At 44.0% G+C, this 22152-nt stretch overlaps 1 protein-coding gene across 1 annotated transcript in view; it reads left to right on the top strand.

Annotated features, from left to right (window-relative positions):
* The window catches only part of vps53 (VPS53 subunit of GARP complex), a 276635-nt gene that overhangs the window by 172202 nt on the left and 82281 nt on the right, over positions 1-22152 (top strand). The window contains exons 16-18 of the mRNA XM_080210682.1: positions 12818-12900; positions 18509-18587; positions 19626-19774. Coding sequence (XP_080066808.1) covers positions 12818-12900; positions 18509-18587; positions 19626-19774 — 311 coding nt within the window. The remainder of the gene's footprint in view (positions 1-12817; positions 12901-18508; positions 18588-19625; positions 19775-22152) is intronic.

Raw genomic sequence — 22152 nt, 5'->3', positions numbered from 1 at the left:
ATCTGGAAGGAGAAGAGCACGCTGGAAGATCTCAGAGACGCCCCAGTCGTGACCATCAGCAGAAGGGTGACAAGTCTGACTGCAGTAACTGCAGAGGAATTTTCCTGTTCTCGACACAGGGAAGTGCCTTCTCCCAGAGTCACAGTGCAGATTCTGCCCACTAAGATGCACAACAGGCACGATCTTCACCGTATCATGTGGTAACTACAAGAGAGATACAGGGAACAGTGCCAACCCTTGTACATGGCTTTCTTTGACCTCGCAAAGGTTGATACTGTTAATCGTGAGGGATTGTGGAGCATCCTTCTCTGTTCTAGCTGCTTCCAAAAGTTTGTCACCGTACTCCCTCTGCCTGCTCCATGATGACGTACAAGCCATGATGCTGGCCAATGGACTCACCACAGACCCAAATCATGTTTGGACTGGGGTCAAGCACTGACGCTTCTCTCAATCTTCCTTGCTGCAAATGCTCCATCTCACCCTCAGCAAGTTCCCTGCCGGAGTGGGGCTAAACTACACAACAAACGGGAATCTGCAGGGCCAGATCCAAGGTCGTCCCATCCTCTGTCATTGACATGTAGCTGGTGTCCGCACACGCTCAGAGGCTGAGCTCCAAACCATCATCAACATCCTCACTGAGGGGTACAAGACCATGTGCCTTACACTAAATCTCCGTAAGACAAACCAAAAGCAAAAGTGTCGGAAAATCTTAGCAGGTCTGGCAGCGTCTGTAAGGAGAGAGAAAAGAGTGTCCATAAGAAAAGATCCTCTGCCAACCTGCCCTTGCCGCTTCGCACTGGTTATCAAAATCCAAGACTGTGAATTACTTTCCATACCTTGGGAGCCTACAGTCAACAAGGGTAGATATTGACAATGAGATTCAACATTGCCTTCAGTGTGGCAGTACAGCCTCCACTCCCACGAGGAAGAGAGTGTTTGAAGACGAGCACCTCAGACCCGGCATCAACCTCCTGGTCTATAGAGCAGTCCTGATACTCATCCTGCTTTGTGGCTCGGACATGTGGATTATGTACAACAGGCATCTCAAAACTCTGGAGAAGGAACACCAGTGCTGCCCCTGCAAGATCCTGTAAATCCATTGGCAGGTTAGGCGCACCAATATCAATGTTCTCATTCAGGCAGATATCCCTAGCTTCAAAGTATTGACCACGTTCCATCAGTTCCACTGGGCGGGGCTGCATCATCTGTATGCTGGACACAAGACTTCTGAAACAAATGCTCTACTCGGAGCTTCGACAGGCAAGCGAACCTCAGGAGGACAGAAGAAAACACGTCAAGGACACTTCTAAGCCTCCTTGAAAAAGTGCAGCATCCCCACTGACACCTAGAGATCCCTAGAGCAAGGCTGCCCAAAGGGAAGGAAAAGCGTCCGGGAAGGAGCTGAACATCTCGAGTTTCACCACCAGGAGCAAGCTGAAGCCAAGCGCGACAGTGAAAGGAATGGTTGGCAACATGGGCATCTCACCCACTCACTCCCCCAACCACCGTCTGCCCCACCTGTGACAGAGACTTTAGGTCACCCATTGGACTCCACAGTCATCTGAGAACTCGCCTTCAGTGTGGAAACGAGTCATCCTCAAGGCTGAGGGACTGTCTAAGAAGAAAATGATTTTGTAGCAGCGATTGTGATGTGGCAGACCGTTGTTTTATGAAGTAGTGCAGCTGGCATAGAGTTTCACATGACAGGATTGCACCCAGGAGCTTTGCGGTGTGACCACCATGATTAACCTGAATGGCAGAAACGACATTCTTTCCAGTGCTCTTTCAAAGCTACACAATTAAAATACCAGATAATATCACATTTTTTCAGTACGAGAAAATAGCTTTATGAAAATTAGACTGCTGTGTTGTGAATGCTGACTTCCATATAAGCAGGGAGTACTTATTCTAAAGTCTACCCAAGGGGTTTCTTTACAGCGATTTTAGTGTACGAGGTCTGAAGCAGTAACTATTCCCAGTGCAAGGAACTCTGCAGATGTAGCCTGGGTATGCCTGCTATAACAGAAGATCATTAATAGTGTTCGAGAGTGGTTTGTGTATTATGTTTCTTGGTGTAAGACTGGTTCCATGCGGTAGCCAAATGATTCTATTTTGCACAGAGCTAGGTGTTAGCTCTGAGATGACCTGGGGTGGCACAGTGCCACAGTGATTAGCACTGCTCACAGTGCCAAGGACCCAGGTTCGATTCCCAGTTTGGGTCACTGTGTGGAGTTTATATGTTTTTCCCATGTGTGCGTGGGTTCCCTTTGGGAGTTCCGGTTTCGTCCCACCATCGAAAGATCATAGATTCATAGAATGCCTACAGTGCAGAAAGAGGCCATTCAGCCCATTGAGTCTGCACTGACCACAATCCCATCTCGGCCCTATTCCCATGTATTCACCCTGCTAATCCCCCCTGACAGTAAGGGACAATTTAGCATGGCCAATTAACCTAGCCTGCACATGTGGGAGGAAACCAGAGCACCCAGAGGAAACCCACACAGACATGGGGAGAGTGTGCAGACTTCATGCAGACAGTGACTCAAGGCCCCAAGATGACTGGATAAGGTTGATGGGCCGTGCTAAATTGCTACTTAGTCTCAGAGGGACTAGTAGGGTAAATACTTGGGGTTATGGGGATAGAGTCTGAGTGTGATTGTGGTCAGTGCAGACTCAATGTGCCGAATGGCACATTGAGGGATTCTATGGTTTGACTAGGGCACAGCTTGAATACATCTAAAATGTTTTGGTGGAACAGTTGCACATGGTCTATGACTGCTCTGTTGCTGTGCTAAAACATTAAGAAAGGCTATATTGTCTCAAGGTATGCAATTGGGAAACTGGACATCATTGTACACTTAAAATGCTGCAACTAATGGAAAGTACACAGAAGGAAAGCACTGAGTAGAGCTGTACACACGCATCAAACCATTGCCAATTCTAACTTACCAGTCACACATTGAGCCAAAGGGAGTATTAACTACCAGTAGACGAGCATGCCCCAGTATTAGAAGTATACGAACTCTGATTTCAAATCGACAGTTCATTCAGGTATATCTAGTTTTGTACAGCTGCAGTGCATTGTTGTAGACTGTCAGCAGGTGGTGTGAGAGGAAAGGAGTCAGCGGAGGAGAATAAAATGGCCCAAGGACTCTTATTGACCTTTGGTGGTTCAAACTTTAGCCATGCCTCCAATTGGCATGGGTTGGATAAGTCTGAACTATAATCCTCAAGCTGCAGTTTGTGCTTTTTTTTAACAAAACTTGTATCTCCACTACAAACTTTGTGCTCATCAAAGTGAAGGATGTTGTTACCAGGAACACTTTTCAATATGCACCCAGTGCCGGCATCAAGCAGTCCTAGGTCTGTACAAAACAATGTGAAAGATAAAGCTCCTTTCTACCCCAGCAATGTAGCTTACACCATTATCAGAGGACCACTCCAATATTTGCACACTAGGCATGATGTGGCTTGTCGGAGTGAAATGTGCATTTAGTCTGGAACTTGAGTCATTATTTTATTCTGCTGTGTGCACATCCCAGCCGCAATGACATTGATTCCTTGCTAGGGGCAGGAGTGTAGGTGATTCCCTGGCGCTTTGCTCAAGGAGACATTTTCTTATGTACAAGCCTTGATGATGCTGGCAAGCTGTTTTGATTGTGAGGGAGACTGGCAATCAAATCAGCTCCTATGCTCAGCAAATTTTTCACTGGATTCAATGTCATGTCTCCCCCCCCCCTCCCCCCAACTCCCCAGCAGGTTTAAAGGTTGAAGGGTGGGGGGGAACGACATATAAAATCCATTGGGCACCATGTTTGCCGCCTTCTTGTCCCTACTTGGCCATTTGATTTGATTTATTATTGTCACATGTTTTAGTATACAGGTGAAAAGTATTGTTTCTTGTCCCCCATGCAGAAAAAGCTTAACATTCATAGAGAAGGGAACGAGACAGAGCGAATGTAGTGTTACAGTCAAAGTTAGGTTGTAGAGAAAAATCAACTTAGTGCAAGGTAGGTCCATTCAAAAGTCTGATGGCAGCAGGGAAGAAGCTGTTCTTGAGTTGGTTGTATGTGACCTCCGACTTTAGAATCTTTTTCCCGATGGAAGAAGGTAGAAGAGAGAATGTCCAGGGTGTATGTGGTCCTTAATTATGCTGACTGCTTTGCCGAGGCAACAGGAAGTGTAGACAGAGTCAGTGGATGGGAGACTGGTTTGCATGATGGATTGGGCTACATTCACAAGCTTTTGTAGTTTTTTGTGGTCTTGAGTGGTCAGTTGGGGGATGGGGTTGCATGTGGCAACCCGACATCTGAGGGTCAAAGGAGAGTCTTAAGTGGGCAATCAATACCCATTTTGAATCTAACAGTATCAAGAGAAGCCCATGCCAGGCGTCCATAGGGTCATAGTCATAGAGTTGTACAGCGCAGAAAAGGCCCTTCAGCCCATCAAGCCTGCACCAACAATAACTGCCACTAAAGTCATGCTAATCCCATTGTTCAGTAGTTATCCCATATCCCTGAATGTTACGATATTTCAGATACTCATCCAAGTACTTTAGGTTGTAAGGTTTCTGGCCTCCACTACCGTCCCAGATATTGCATTCCACGTTATTACCCAAAAGATTTTTCTTAAATCCCCTTTGAATCTCCTGCCCTTTGCCCTAGTACTATGCCCCCATGTGATTGACTCCCCCCCCCCCCCCCCCCCCCCCGCCCAAACTGGTTCCTATTCACCCTGTCTGTACCCCTCATAATCTTATACACCTCAATCATGCCCCATCTGCTCTGAAGAAGTTCAAGCCTATCCAGTCTCTCCTTACAGCTCAAATGTTCTATCCCAGGCAACATCCTGGTGAATCGCCTCTGTATCCCCTCTTGCACAATCACATCATTCCTTTAGTGAGGTGACCAGAACTGCTCACAGTACTCCAGCTGGGGCCTAACCAAAATTCTGTGCAGCACCAACATAAGCTCTTATACTCTGTGCCATGACTGATAAAACCAAATGTCCCATATGCCTTCTTAACCACCCTATTCACCTGCTCTGCCACCTTCAGGGAAACTGTAAATAGGTACCCCAAGATCCATCTGTTACTCTGAGCTTCCTCGTGTCCTGCCATTCATTAAATGCTCCCTTGTCTTGTTACTTCTTCCAAAGTGCATCAGCTTGTACCTATCAGGGTTAAATACCACCTGCCACTGCTCTGCTTATCTGACCAACCCATCTATATCTTCCTGTAACTTATGGCCTTCTTCACTATTAACCACTCTCCCAATCTTGGTGTCATCTGCAAACTTACTTATCGTTCCCCCCATTTTACCATCTATATCATTTAAGTACATAACAAACAATAAGTGACCCAGCACTGAACCTTGTGGTACGTCACTGGACACTGGCCTCCAGTCACTCAGACAGCTTTCTACCACCACCCTTTGTATCCTATTACTAAGCCAGTTTCGAATCCAGCTCCCCAGGTTTCCATGAATTCCATGTGCTTCAATCAGTCTCTCATTTGGTACCTTGACAAAGGCTCTGCTGCAATCTATATAAACTACACCAGTTGCATTTCCCTCATCCAAATTCCTCAGGCATGACCTCCCTCTGACAAAGCCATGCTGACTATCCCTAATCAGCCCATGCCTTTACAAATGGAGATTAATTCTCTTCTTCAGAATTTTCTCCAATAGTTTCCCTACCGCTGACGTGAGATTCACTGGTCTGTAATTCCCTGGTTCATCTCTACTGCCCTTCTTGAAAAGTGGAATCATATTAGATGCCCTCCCAGTTCTCTAGCACTTCCCCTGTGGCCAAAGAGGAATTAAAAATTTGAGTCAGAATCCTTCCTCTTGCACAAACTCTTGAGCCATGCATCCATTTGTTCTATTTTCCTGTTTCTATATTAGCACATGGCGTCGGTAGTAATCCAGAGGTTACAACCTTAGAGGACCTGCATTTTAAACTACTGCTTAGCTTCCTGAATCCTTGATGCAAGACATCATTCTTCAGTTTGCCTATATTGTTGGTACAGACATGTCCTGTGGCTTCAGACCTGGAAGCTCTCAGTGAGTGTTTGGGCTTATGGTGAACAGCGGAGGCGGGCCCCTTCTTAATGGATCCCTGGGCCATTGGAGGGCCACCCGCAAGGTGTAACCTCCCTCCCCTCCTTCCCCAGTTTACCCTCACCACCCACCTTTTCTCTCCCAGATCCTTGGGCCTTCCATTCTGGCCTTGGTGAGACCACAAAGCTTACTTCTGGTCCCAGCTCCAGTGGAGCATGTTCCTGCAGGCCTCACTGCAATACCAGCAGCGGTCACAGTTCATAGTGGCACTGCCTGCACAGGAGAGCTGTCGGCCTCAGGTCCAGGCATTCTGAAGTGGGACGTCCTATTGCTGATGCACAGAAGTCCTGCCTCAAACAAATTAATAATCATTCGGGACAATCATCCACTGTGGGAATGTGCCCGCACCCCCACCCCAGCTCCAACTTTTTAGCCAGGGCATGGACCAATGTGTCCCTTTAGACCCAGTCCATGGAGTTTACTCACTAAATAATCAGGAATTCTAACTGGCTTTCCACCTGGCAGACTGAGGGAAGTTGCTGTTTCCCCAAAGCTCACATGGTTTCATACAACTGGTTGAGCTTAGTCAGTTGAACTGGAATGGAATGTCGGGGACCTTCCTGATATTTATTACTGTATATGACATGGCTGTCACCAGCTGGCCAGCATTTATTGCCCATCCCTAGACATCACAGGGGATGGACAGGATTTTTACTCGCTGCGCTTGCCCCGAAACTGGAAAATCCCGCCTGAGGTCAACAGACCTTTGCATGGTCGGCTCCCTGCTTGCTACGATTCCCATGGCAGGCGGGAAGGGAAAATATCCCCCACTAACTATTTTGTTTCTCTGATGTGAGTTTCACCACTAGGTGCTGGCAAAATGCTTGCAGCTATAGTCATCTGTGCCTAGATATTTCCTGTAAAATTCAAGATTTTATAACTGTTTCTGTAGTTTTATGGTTGCGTTGTGGGGTATGCCATCAGCAAACATGAAAACGAATGAAAATGTGATGTGTTACCTGGTGTTCCATATTGTCATGACCGGTTCTTGGTGCTGATTTTCTAACTGAAGTTGAGCATCACGCCTGATTTGAAAGCTGTTACAAGTTTCTTCCTTACCCAACAGGTGGTATCGTGCTGTTAATTAATTTGTCGTACGGTGCTAGATTCTTTAAAAATTAATTTACAGGATGTGGGCTTCGCAGACTAGGCCAGTATTTGTAACTCATTCCTAATTGCCCCTGGAGCAGGTGGTGGTGAGCAGTTTCTGTGGTGTAGGTACACCTGCAGTGCTGTTAGTGAGGGAATTCCAGGATTTTGCCCCAGCAGCAGTGAAGAAATGACGATGTATTTCCAAGCCAGGGTGGTGAGTGATGTGGAGGGGAACTTCCAGATAGTGGTGTTCCCATGTGTCTGCTGCCCTTGCTGATGCCATGAAAACCCACCTCGTGCAGAAATTATTCAGGCTAGAGATTTTCACATGTTTTAGTGTCTTTTTCATTAGTTCAAACTTGCTGAAAAAATTTGATTTGATAACTTATTTGAAAGCGTAAAGTGGTTTTTAATTTTTAAGAATCAACACGGTGACATAGCGGTTAGCACTGCTGCCTTTATAGCGCCAGGGATCTGAATTCAATTCTGGCCTTGGGCCACTGTCTGTGCGGAGTTTGCACATTCTTCCTGTGTCTGCATAGTTTCTCTCTGGGTGCCCTGGTTTCCTCCCACAGTCCAAAGATGTGCGGGTTAGGTCGATTGGCTATGTTAAATTGACCCTACTGTCGGGGGATTAGCAGAGTAAATATGTGAGGTTGTGGGAGTAGGGTCTGAGTGGAATTGTGGTCTGTGCAGACTTGAAGGGCAGAATGGCCTCCTCCTGCATTGTAGGGATCCTATGGGATTGCATTTCCTTTCCTTTGCATTACAGGGTAACCTTTTCCTGAACCCAGTGCACCCTTACAGTTTTTGTATGTGTTGCATTAGCAGTATTGATTTCCAATGAACTTTGAAGTTGTCAGGGCTGGCCGTCTTCAAGCAGCGAAAACAAACACAGCTTCAGTTTTGTATGCTTTTGTAGCTCCCTAATTCTCGACAAGGGAGGAGTATGGTATGTGTATACATACACATATACACACACACACAAACATACCAAGAACCTCAGTCTCAAAATAAGCCCATTTTCAATGCGGTACCATGACTCCTACACAAAACGGAAATTGCAAGCAATTATAATGGGCTGTGTGATTTTTGTGCTTGCGTCCACTGTTTGTTTGGATTCAACGTGTTCATTAGACTGTGGCAAGATATTGGTTGTTCTCTTGGAAGCTCTGATTTCCCGCTGGGTAATGTCCCTTAAACAAGCAACCTCATCATCAATACTAGTTTTAAAGTTGCGCCATCAAAAATAATTACCATTTTGGGGCAGGAATTCAGCAATTTTTTATAATAAAAATAATACAGTAAAGAAGGCGTATAAAACAGACGGTGAAATAAACCAGCCTGTCTGACTACAACGTAAAGAATATTACTACTTAAAGATTAAATTTTATTTTTCCATACACAAAGGGCAAATGCAATCTGGACTGCACTATTGAAAATGGCTAAGTCAAAAACAACGGAGGTGACTCTCCTATCCCACTGCACTAATTTATTAGCGCAACCTCGGGCTGGGAGGTTTCAGCGGGGCTGGATTCCCGCGATCCACCCTGGGTGTCCAGCCCCGAATACCTCTCCCAGCGCCAGATTTCTGGCATCGTCAGTTTTGGACTCCATTAGATCTGAAGTGGGGGTTTTAATATATTTTAAATATGATTAGCAGGCCCAGGACTGAAGTCTCTGGGCCCCCTAATTCACGATCAGGACTTGAGCCTGTAGTCCAGGTTAACACTTCAGTACATTACTCAGGGGATATGTTGCTTTGTCAGAAGTATCATCTTTAGGTTCAGATGTTAATCCGTTTGTCTCAGCCAGGAAGTGTCAAACCTATCAAAGACATCCAGGGAGTGTCAAAGCTGTCAAGGAACTGTCCACAGATACTAAGTGAGTTGGCATGGAAGGGACTAGGGTGAAGATGTTGGGGGGGCATGTGTTGGCACTTAGCTAGCATAGGGTTATAAGGGAATTGGGATGAGTAGAGGAAAATTAAGATGACATAGGGATGTGAGGGGTCATAGAGGTTAACTGCATGGAAATAGGCTTTTTGTCCCAACTTGTCCATGCTGTACTGGGTCATGGGGTGTTGGGACACTGTTACCATAGAGATGTGAGGGGCCATGGGGGCTACATAGAAGGTACTAAGTTGGTATGGGATGTGGGGGGCATGGGTTGGCATAGGTTGGTATGGATAGTTCAAGAGGAGTGTGTGGAGGGGGCAAGGGCTGGAGGGGTTTTTTTGTTTTATTGATTTAATTCCCTGCCAACAAATACATTCTTAGGTCGTCCACCCCATTTCTTGTTTCAGTCCCCCGCCAGCAACCAAAACTCTACCCGTGGACGATCATTTTGAAGGGTTAGGTTGACCAAACCAGGTAATCCCCTGACTCAGTGAACCGGATCCGTGGATGAAGATCAGAGATTTTTAATGTCTCAGAAATATTCCAAAGTAAACCAAAGAATTGAAAGCAAAGACAAACGTTAAGGATGCTGAAAATCTGAAATTAAGAGCAGAAAGTGCTCGAAATACTCAGCAGGTCTGGCAGCATCTTGGAAAGAGAAGCAGGTCTGTGCCCTTTCAACAAACTTAGAAAAATGAGAAATTTGAGCAAACAAAAAGGAGGATAGGAGAAAGAAGGGATGGTCTGAAATGGAGTGGTGACTAGGAGAGATTAAATGGCAAAAGGGACTCGTGGTACAAGGCTACAAGGATTGAAATTAGGACAAGTGAAGAAACAACAGATTTGCCTAGAGGAGGTCTGAATGGCAGGATCATTCAATGAATTATCATAGGAATCCTGCAGTGCAGAAGGAGAGCATTCAGCCCATCAGGCCTGCACTGACAACAATCCCATCCAGGCCCAATCCCCATAACCCCACATATTTACCCTGTTAAATCCCCTGACACTAGGGTCAACTTAGTATGGCCAATCAACCTCACCCACACATCTTTGGACTGTAGGAGGAAACCGGAGCACCCAGGGGAGCAGACATAGAGAGAATGTGCAAATGTCATACAATGACCCGAAGCCAGAATTGTACCTGGGTCCCTGGCGCTGTGAGGCAGCAGTGCTTAACCACTGTGCCACCGTGCCGCCTCACTTTGGAATTACTTTGAATTGCAATTACAATTGTTTTATATGAGGAAGTACGGTGACCATTTTATTGACAGCAATGTCCCATACGCAACAGTGTTAAGTTATTGGTGATAGAGTGTGTTGCCAAGGGCCCTTGGAGAGCTCCCTGTGCTTTGATTATTTTTGTGGATCAGGCCTCAGTTTAATGTCTCCTCTATAGAATTGCATTACTGAAAATATGGCTGTCCTTCAGTAATACACAGTAGTGCCAGCCTTGCTTGCATCAATATTTGGCTCCCAAATCAAATATTGCAAGTAGATACAGCTCCATCCTGCCAATAGCAAATGTTAGCTCAATCAATAATTTAAAATCTGAGGTTGAGAGAGCTCGGTCTTTTCTCCTTGGACAGAAGGGTGAGAGGTGACCTGATAGAGGTGTATAAGATGTTGAGAGGTATTGACCGGGTGGATTCTCAGAGGCTTTTTCCCAGGGCTGAAATGGTTGCCGCAAGAGGACACAGGTTTAAGGTGCTGGGGAGTAGGTACAGAGAAGATGTCAGGGTAAGTTTTTCACTCAGAGAATGGTTGGTGCGTGGAACCAGCTACCGGCAGTGGTGGTGGAGGCGAATTTGATAAGGTCTTTTAAGAGACTTCTGGATGAGTACTTGGGACTTAGTAGGATTGAGGGTTATAGGTAAGCCAAGTAGGTAGAGATATTCGGTGCAAGTTGTGGGTCGAAGGGCCTGTTTGTGCTGTGGTTTTTCTATGTTCTAGTTCTAAGCGTATAAAAGGACAAAAAGCCAAGACAGGTGGACTGAATTAAGTTGGAGATCAGCCACCATCTCATTGAATGTCTGTGAACAGTCTCAAGGGGCCGAATGGTGTACTATTATTGTTCCTGTGTTCCAAGGAAGTAAATTGACTGAAGAATGGTTAAAAATTATTGTAACTGTAGAAGGTTTTTTCCCCCTATAATAATCATGTTTAAACAAATAGAAGTACATTCTCAAGATTTCAAATCACGATTTGGTGATTGGGTTAATCTGCCATATGGATTTTTCAATCATTACAGGAAATAACCCTTCTTATGTTATAAGATATAATCTGGGTAATTTAGTCAGTATGTCCTGTTCCAACTTAATGCCTGTGTTCTGTTAAAGCATTACAAGCTATATCTTAATTCAGCCGTAAATTGTTATACATAAGTAGAAATTTTGCTGTGTGTGTGGGAGTAGAGTTGTTTAATGAATCTGTTCCACAAATGGGAAATAATTGAGTGCAGTCCACAACGCACATATCAACTATCTACAGTGAAAAGAATCCTTTCACATTACAATAACAAGCTCCATGATAAAAGCAAAGCAATGTAACCGCATGAAGTGCTTAACTGTTTCAGTGTACGTTAACAGATTTTGTTTTGCAAAGATGTATCCATTTGAAATAGATGTGTTCAAATACAAACATGTGGATTTTATTTCATTACATTGCACACTAGATTGGTAGCTGCATTTGAGGTTGAAAAACACGTAAATTTCCTTTGTCCCATTCAAGTTTGGAACACAGACATTGACTTGTCTTGTGCAGCTGAGCAGTCTATCTAAAGTTTTCATAATGTTGTGGATAGGATGGAGGATTCAGTGACAGACTAGCAGAAAAATGCTGTGTCACAGATTTAAGCTTTGTCTGCTTATCATTGAATAATACAGCAGCAATTGCAAGTGGAGCTGCTGTAAAACTTCAGTGTGTTGACTTACCTATTTACTGTATAATCTGTCTGGCAGATGTGGCCATGTTATTACATTCCAAATTCAGAGTAGGTTCTGTGATAATGCATGAAATGAATGGTGGCCGAAAAACAGGGGTCTGTCTTCAATCCCTTGGCACACTACACGTTATATAGAGGTTGTGCAGGTAACGGTGTGTTGGATCATAGGAATCGAGAGCTCAGTGACAGGACTGCCTTTAGCTACTGAAGAATCACAGAATCTGCAGTGCAGAATGAGGCCATTTGGCCCATCCAACCTGTACCAACAACAACCCCACCCAGGTCCCATCACCGTAACCCCACGTATTTACCCTCCTAATCTCCCTGACACTAAGGGTCAATTTAACATGGCCGGTCAACCTAACCTGCACATCTTTGGACTGTGGGAGGAAACCCACGTAGACAGGGAAAGAACGTGAAAACCCCACACAGACAGGCTGAAATTGAACCCGGGTCCCCGGTGCTGTGAAGCAGTTGTGCTAGCCACTGTGCTGCACTTTATTGATTCATACCATCCTACCTGTTGCAAATTACTGGCACGATTTGACTGTCAGTACACTTTGAAAACTAATTTGTTTTGCAAAGCAATGTGCTGACCACTGTGCCACCGTGCCACCCGCAAGAGAGAAGATAAAACCTGTAGAATAAAAGCCCAAAGACGCGCAGTGGTGTTGTTACATTTAACTTGGAGGTTTTGTTTTCCATTAAGTATTCTCTAAGTTGCATTGTTGCCTGTGTGTGATTGACATTTCTAATTTCTCTGAAAGCTTGAAGAGAAACTCAAAGAGAAGGTGGATGTAAGTCTAGTGGAAAGGATTAACTTGATGTCAGAAATGGACACCTTTAGCACGTGAGTACAAGCAATGAGAGGATTGACGAATTTACCCTTCCCACTTCACCCATTTAAAAATAAATACTTCACAATTGCAGAGGTACCCTGAGGATAAGCTGCCAGCTGACTCTGGAATCATAGAAATTGAAGGTATACAAGGAGGCCATCATTGTCACTGCCGATCGAAAAAGTGCTATTCAGCCTAATCCCTGGGACTGTAGCAGCTTAGATTATGGCACTTCACAGTATCCAAGTGTTTCTTTAAATGTAATGAGGCTCTGTGCCTCTATCAGTCTTTCAGGTAGTGAGTTCCTGACTCTACCACAGATGGGTGAAAAAAAACTTTCCTCAACTCTACAAATTTCTAAAGGTATATAAAAAGTAAAAGACTAGTTAAAGTAATGGTTAGTTCCTTTAAAGGGTGAGATTTGGGAATGAATAATGGGAAACAAAGAAATGGCAGGGACTATGAACAATTATTTTGCATCTGCTTTCATTGTAGGAGATAGAAAAAGCATCCCGAGAGCAGTAGAAACTGAGGAAGCAAACAGGAGGGAGGAACTTAAAATAATCATGGTCATGAGAAAAAATCTGCTGGGAAAACTAATGGAAACAAAACGCCTTTGGACCTGATAGCCTCTTCAAAGAAGTGGCTGCAGGGATAGTGGATGCATTGGCTGTAGGATGTTTAGAAAGCAATAATACAATCAGGCATAGTCAACATGGTTTTGTGAAAGGGAAATTGTGTTTGACAGATTATTCGGGTTATTTAATGCTGTAACAAGAAGGACGGATAACCATATTGTTAGATGTGGTGTATTTCTAAAAGGCATTTAGTTAGATGCCACATAAAAGATTACTGCACAAAGTGAGAGCTCATCGTGTTGGTGATATATTAGCAACAATATAGGATTGTCTAAATAACAGGAAAATAGAATCAAGATCAATGGGTCTTTTTTTAAGTTGGCAAACTGTGGCTAGTATTGCCACAGGGATTGGTGCTGAAGCCTCAACTATTTATCCTCCATGACTAAGATGAAGTGACCAGCTCATTGGATGATGACACAAGGATAGGTAGAAGAGAAAGTTATCAGATGGGTGTGAGAAGTCCACAAAGGGATAGAGATGGGGTAAGTGGGCAGAAGTTTGGCAGATGAAGTTTAATGTGGGAAAATGTGAGGTTGTCCACTTTGACAGGGGGAAAGGAAAAGCAGAATCTTATTTAAAAGGAGAGAGACAGCAGAATTCTACACGGATCTTGGCACCCTTTGTACAAAAATCACAAAGGGGCAAACTTTCCCCTTCTGCTCACCACTGGAATCGTAGCGAGCGAGGAGCAGACCATGGAAAGGTCTGTTGACCTCGGGCGGGTCTTTGCGGTTTCAGGGCGAGCGCAGCCGGAAAATCCTGCCCAAAGAGTCGGCGTGCAGGTACAGCAACTAATTAGTAGGGAAATGGAATGTTAACCTTCATTGCAAGGGGAGGTTTGCTACAATTGTACAAGGTATTGGTGAGACCACACCTAGAGGACTGTGGACAGTTTTAGTCTCCTTACTTAAGGAAGGACATATTTATATTGGAAACCGATCAGGGAATGTTCACAAGATTGATTCCTGGAATTAAGTCTTTGTCTTATGAGGGAAAGTTGAACAGCTTGGACCTGCACTCATTGGTGTTTAGGAGAATGAGTTGAAACACAGAAGATTCTGAAGGGGCTTGACAAAGTGGACGGTGAGAGAACGTTTTCCTTCATGGGGGAATGTAGATCTTGGGGACATAGTTTAAAAATAAGGGATTTCTTATTCAAGATGCAGGTGAGGAGCAGTTTATTCCCTGAGGACACTTAGTCTTTGAAATTCTTTTCCATATAGTGCAGTGGAAGCAGGGTCATTGAGCATATTCAAAACTGAGTTAGACAGATTCTTGATCAACATGAGAGTCAAGGTTTATGGGAGACAGGCAGGAAATGGACCCAGCACCACAATCAGATCAGCCATTATCCTATTGAATTGCGGAGCAGGTTCAGTGGGTTGAATGGCCTACTCCTCCTCCTGTTTCTTGTGGTCTTATGATGACTCTCCCCTCTTCTTTATAGTGATTACTTTAAACCAATGTCCATGTTATTGATCTCTCTCCAAAGAGAACTAGGTCCTTTCTATCTCCCTTAATCATTTTATACGTCAGTTAAAACTCCCTCAGCCTCCTCTGTTCCAAAGTAAATGACTTCAGTCTATCCGCTCTTACCTCATAGCAATATTTTCCAGTCCATTAACATCCTCATCAATCTCCTCTGCACCCTTTGTAATGCAATCACATCCTTCCTGTAATGTGACCAGAACTGGATACAGCATTCTGGCTATGGCCTAACTACTGTTTAATGCAATTCTTGTGCCACCTTCCTACTCTTACAATCCATGCCTCGGCTAATAAAGGAAAGTATCTATATGCCGTCTCAGCCCGCTGATCTACCTTCAGGGATCTGTGGACACATGCTTCAAGATCCTTTTGCTCCACCACAACTGTCAATATTCCACCGTTTGTCGTGTATTCTTTTCTCTTATTTGGAACCCCTCTCCCCCCCTCTCCCCAGTGAGCAGCACGGTAGCACACGGTTAGCGCTGCTGCCTCAGTAGTTAGCACTGCTACCTCATAGTGCTAGGGACCCAGGTTCAATTCCCACCTTGGGTCACTGTTTGTGTGGTCTCTGCACATCCTCCGTGTGTCTGCTCCGGTTTCCTCCCACGGTCCAAAAGACATGCTGGTTAGGTGCATGGCCATGCTAAATTCTGCCTACCCAAACAGGCGTCTCCGAAGGTGTGGCTAGTAGGGGATTTGCACAGTAACTTCTTGCAGTGTTAACATAACCCCACTTGTGACACTAATAAATAAACAATAAAAACTTTTAACCCTCCACAATTACATTATCTCATGCCTCTGGATTCACCCATCTGACCATTTTCCTGCAGTCTATGGCTTTTTACTTCTCTATGGACCACACAGCCATAAGGCTCTGCTTCACTGAGCTGTTCATCTTAGACGTACTCTGAAAGTGTCAGAATTGTTTGCTTGTCGGCAAGGCAGCTTGATATCATGACCCACTTCACATTATCAAATATTACTGCACGATGAAATGCCATTGTCACTTAGTGACACCATCTCATCAGAAATGGATGTATGGATTGTTTTTGGCTCTCCCCGTTCCCCAGTCTGAAAGGTAGAGGCCCCCTAAAGCAAACAACTGATTTTTCAGTAGACTACTTGCGGTTGTCCTTCTGGAGCAAGCTCATTCTTTGTGATGAAGCCATAGCCTATTTCAGTCAGGATGGAAAGTCCACGGATTATAATAAGATGGTGCAAAGCCACAAGTATTTCCTGCGTAGCTCTATCAGTTGGTCTGTTGTGAATGTCCATGTGCCAAAATATTTCAATCATTTGGAGTTTATGAGGTACGGTTAATTTTGCTCACTGTTACTCTTCAGGGAGTAAATCATATGGCGCCGATCTAATGGACCCTTGAGCTTTGCCAAATAGTTTTGGTCACAAATGTCTTCTTTTAACAGAGGGCTGATACACAGTTGTTACATTTAAAGACACAAAAATATTGTACTTGATTTGATTAGCAAGAATGGACTGCACATCATTACATACACAGACAAAATACAGTAGCGTGCGTAGACTCCTGCAATACAAACGACTCATTTAGAACTCGCTTAAGCTGTTACACCCTTAAAATAAACCAGTAGTTGGTTGTTTATCAAATTCCATTAATGAGTCGCACCACAAACTTGGTAACTAGCTATAAATAATAAACAATTTAATTTTCATCCCTTCATTTGTCGAACTTGTTTATGAAGTGTTGGTAAAATCCTTGCCTGTCTAGATCAAGATGAGTTGTTGTTTATGCTCCAGTACTGCCGGTCAAATGTAAATTGTTGCGATCCTCTCTCAGTTATCAATCTGGGTACCCTACATCGTGGTGTATAAGTTTATTTATTAGTGTCACAAGTAGGCTTACATTAACACCGCAATGAAGCTACTGTGAATATCCCCTAGTCGCCACACTCCGGCCCCTGTTCGGTACACTGAGGGAGAATTTAGCATGACCCAGTACACCTAACCAGAGTGTCTTTTGGACTGTAGGAGGGAACCAGAGCACATGGAGGAAAGCCATGTTGAGACAGGGAGAACGTGCAGACTCTGCACAGACAGTGACCCAAGCAGGGAATTGAAACCAGGTCCCTGGCGCTGTGAGGCAGAAGTGCTAACCACTGTGCCACCAGGCCATTGTATAAGTCAACCTTTGAAACTTCAAAAAGTCCTTCCAAAAATGGCTTCAAAACGTAAATGTCAAGTATAAAATGTAAATTGTGAGTGTTGGTGCAGGTGGTCACCATTTAATGTAAAAGAAAATCACCAGCAATTCAGATAAAATCAATGTGTCATGTTTTATTTAATGAAATAATTCTACGAGGATAGTTTAAACTGCAGTTGTGACATTTTAAAAACTCATTCATCATCTTTGGCAACTGACGCAATGAGTTAAACAAATTCATCTGGAGTCATTTTGGCTATGGCATCATCGTAAGAATCCCACGTTGGATCAGATGTGACACTTTTGGTTTCGTAATGATCTCACCACAGCAAATCATCTTCTCTTCCATCCATTGAGTAGGATATTCTGCATTTTTTGAATAATCTGATGACAATTTTTGCATCAGTAAGTTCCCACAATTTCAAGACAAAATCACAGAGAGCAGCCAACAGGGAAGCGCACGCGTTTATACTCTTTGTTGAGGTTATTTCTCCATCAACCCTCTACTTATTTCAGCACAGGAGCAGATTGGGCGATAGCAACTCTTTCTGTGCTGTTAACTGCCTCCTAATACCTCACCCTACACCTTAGTCTTTGAAAACGCCATTATCCCATGGGCATTTTTGTCCCCAAGTTCAAGATAGAGGCAGGAGTTCTCCCATCCTGTGTGCTACTGGAATTTTAGCGGGTGGGTTGCAGACAAGTGAAACCCCATTGACAGTTGAGGGGGAATTTTCAGCTTTTAGATCAGCACAGCTGGAGAATTCCACCCAAATAATCCACAATACTGCTACCCTATTATCCAATGCCCTAATTACCCCCTCTCCCCCTCCAATACTGGAGCTTCCCCATCTGCTGTTCACCCAGCTTTGCTGTCCATTGCAATGAGCGCAGCACAGTAAGGTTAATTTCATGGTCTCAGGAATTGTGCTTCCTTCAAGTCCAACAGCTGGAAGTTGTAAAATGAAATTACTTACGCAATATTTAGAAATCTGAAGCTGAAAATTATAACCCTAAAACCATGTATAAATGCATAACTGAATTGTTCTTTTGCAACTTCAAAGAAAATTTATGAGCGGGATTTTCCGGCCATGTCTGCCCTGAAACCGGAAAATCTCAGCCGAGGTCCGTGGTCCACCCCTTCAATTCCTGTGGCAGGCAGAATGAGAAAATTCGCCCTAATGTTAACAAGCACACAACCTATATTAATCAGGATTGGTTTAATTTCTAAAGAATGTTCCATTTAAGGGAAAGTCGTTTGTTTTATGTGTTACTACATCGTATTTAATGATGTTCTCCTATCTTGTGTCGCAGTGTGATTTCCAATAGTATCCAGTTGTTAGTTCAGGACTTGGATGCAGCCTGTGATCCTGCACTGACCGCCATGAGTAAAGTAAGTGTAACATCTTGGCACTGTAGTTCCCATCACACATTTATTGGATGCTGTTAAATCTGAAGAGCCAACGTACGGTGATTCTGTGGCCTGTTTTAGAGTTTATTTATTAGTGTCATAAGTCAGCTTACATTAACACTTGCAATGAAGTTACTGTGAAAGTCCCCAAGTCGCAAACTCTGGCACCTGGTTGAGTACACTGAGGGACAATTTAGCGTGGCTAACGGACCTAACCAGCACGTCTTTCAGACTGTGGGAGGAAACCAGAGCACCCGGAAGAAACTCAAGCTGGGAATCAAGCCCGGGTCCCTGGAGCTGTAATGCAACAGTGCTAATCGCCGTGCCTCCAGTGAGGAGCTACACTAACTGAGTGGAGCTTGGACGTTCAGTCTAAAATTTTCTGAGATATGTGACCTCACGGAGCATCTGATGAGCGAATCAACCCGTTCTTTTTCTTTTGGCAATGTTCATAGAGTTGTAGAATCCCTTCAGTGCAAAAGGAGGCCATTCAGCCCATCAAGTTAGCACCAATCACAATCCCACCCAGGCCGTATTCCGATAACCCCAACATATTTACTCTACTAATTCCTTGACACTAGAGTCAATTTAGCATGGGCGATCTACCTAACCCGCACATCTTTGGACTCTGGGAGGAAACTGGAGCACCCAGAGGAAACCCACGCAGACACGAGAAGAATGTACAAACTCCACACAGCCACTGATCCAAGGCCAGAATTTAATCCAGGTCCCTGGCGCTATGAGATAGCAGTGCTAACCACTAGGCCATCCTTTATTGATTCATCCCATTTTATCTGTTGAAAATTGCTGGCACAATTTGGCTGCCAGTACACTAATTTGTTTTGCAAAGCAACGCGCTGTTATATAAATGCAAGTGTCATTTTTATTTAATGTCTCATGGATGAAATAGCAATTCTAACTAAATTATTAAGGCAAATATTTCCAGTAGTTAATCTAGCTGTTTATGCTTTTGGTTTTGTTTAAAATGTTGTAGAAATTAATGCAGTGCATTCTTCCTAGATGCCGTGGCAAAACGTGGAACATGTTGGTGATCAGAGTCCTTATGTCACATCCATAATCCTCCATATCAAACAGAATGTGCCCATTATCCGAGAAAACCTTGCTTCAACTCGCAAGTACTTCACACAGTTCTGCATCAAATTTGTCAAGTAAGTATCACTGCATACTTGGAAGGTTGAAGGGCCTATTCCTGTGCTATAACTTTTTTTTCTTATTGTGCTGTTAATATTCACATCTTCAGCCAAAGGTGGTGAATCTGTAGAACTCATTGCCATGGGGGGCTGTGGAGGCCAGGTCATTGAGTGTGTTTAAGACCGGGTTCTTGGATCAATAAGGGGATCAAGGGTTACGGAGAGAAGGTGAGAGAATGGAAATAAGAATCATATCAGCTATGATTGAATGGTGGAGCAGACTCGATGGGCCAAATGGCCTAATTCTGCTCCTATGTCTTGTGGTCTTTGCTGCAAGATGTTTTTTCTCAGAGGCAATCTTGAGGTTATGTTAAGCAGAGCTATTAACCCCCTCAACTCCGGTATCAGCCTAGTAAACCTCCTCTGCACTCCCTCCAAGGCCAAAATATCTTTGCGCAGGTGCGGCGCCCAAAACTGCACACACTACTCCAGCTGCGGCCTCACCAATGCCCTATACAGCTGCAGCAAGACCTCCCTTGAATATAAAAGTAGGGAGGTCTTGCTGCAGCTGTATAGGGCATTGGTGAGGCCGCAGCTGGAGTACTGTGTGCCGTTTTGGGCGCCGCACCTGCGCAAAGATATTTTGGCCTTGGAGGGAGTGCAGAGGAGGTTTACTAGGCTGATACCGGAGTTGAGGGGGTTGAGCTATGGGGAGAGGCTGAATAAACTAGGCTTGTACTCGTTAGAGTTTAGAAGAATGAGGGGAGATCTCATTGAGACGTATAAGATGATGAATGGGATGGATAGGATAGAGGTGGAGAGACTCTTCCCGCTCAAAAAAAACAGTAGGACTAGGGGGCACAGCCTCAAGATAAAGGGGGGGGTGCGGTTTAGAACGGAGTTGAGGAGGAACTTCTTCACTCAAAAGGTGGTGAATCTCTGGAATTCTCTGCCCGTTGAAGTGGTGGAGGCTGCCTCGCTAAATATTTTTAAGACACGGGTTGATGGGTTTTTGATAAGAGAGGGGATTAAGGGTTATGGGGAGAGGGCGGGAAGGTGGAACTGAGCCGCGACAGATCAGCCATGATCTTATTGAATGGCGGGGCAGGCTCGAAGAGCTAGATGGCCTACTCCTGCTCCTATTTCTTATGTTTCTTATTACAATGTAGTGAATAAATAAAGTCTTTTTTTCATTGCATGGGATTCGGGGAATTTACAGGGCTTTTGGGAGCCTGTGCTATGTGATTCCCATGAAAATCAGTGCCTTTGATACAGAATGTCTCTGGAATAACTGGTGTGAGAAAGGAAATTTAATTGAAATACATTTGTACGAGATGAAAATGAAAAGAGGAACAACAGATTTACTTACTGTGTGTTTTACAATAATTCACGCTCAGTATCTTATTCTTCTACCAAAATAATGCGATTTCAGCATTTATTAATTGTAATGAAACTCAACACTTGCTTCACAGTTGCAGTGTTTAATGCAAGCACTTTGTGGTGGTTGTGTCGTAGTTGCTGGTAAATTGTAGCTGCATCATTAATCTTGAACAGTTCAGGAAACACCTGTCTGTTTAAGTGATTCAAATAGCTAATCCCAGATTAATTTCACCATTGTATCAAGGACAGTTATGTTAATTCAGTGCAAAAACTGATATATGGCAAGGTGAGGTAATTACATTCACTGTGAAATCCCGTCTGCTTGCTTAAGTGTTGCTCAGAGGGGCTGATTGGGTGTTCAAACTCAATAACTTGTGTTTATGGTCATAGAGGTTTCAGCATGGAAATGGGCCCTTCAGCCCAACTTATCCATGCTGCCCTTTTTATTTTCAACCATTAAGCTTGTCTCAATTGCCCGTGTTTGACCATATCCCTTTATACCCATCCTGTGCATGTAACTGTCTAAATGCTTTTTAAAAGATAAACTTGTGCCCACCTCTACTACTACCTCTGACAGCTTGTTCCAGACACTCACCACTCTTTGGACCCTTTTGTATCTCTCCCCTCATGCCTTATATCTATGCCCTCCTGTTTTAGACTCTCCTACCTTTGAGATAAGATGTTGACTGTCTAGCTGATCTACGCCCCTCATTATTTTATAGATTTTTTTAGCTTAACATTTCACTCAGCTAAGTGAGCACATGAAGCGGTATTTTTGGAAGGGTTCACATTATATTGTTAAAGCAAATTCTCTTCCTTTTGAGATCAGTGTTTTCTTGGTTAAAAACCACCAGAAAATTCTCTGAAGAGGGATCATACAGACTCAACTCTGTCTCTCCATGGATTCTGCCAGACTTGCTGAGTTTCTCCAGCATCCTCGGTATTTTGTTTTTATTACCAGCAGAAAATGTGTTAACTGGCCATTCATCTTGTGATGTGGAGATGCCGGCGTTAGA

Source organism: Carcharhinus amblyrhynchos, chromosome 23, assembly GCF_965287045.1.
Source record: "Carcharhinus amblyrhynchos chromosome 23, sCarAmb.v2.hapA, whole genome shotgun sequence".
Lineage (NCBI taxonomy): Eukaryota > Metazoa > Chordata > Chondrichthyes > Carcharhiniformes > Carcharhinidae > Carcharhinus > Carcharhinus amblyrhynchos.
This window is presented reverse-complemented; position numbering and strand designations above follow the sequence as displayed.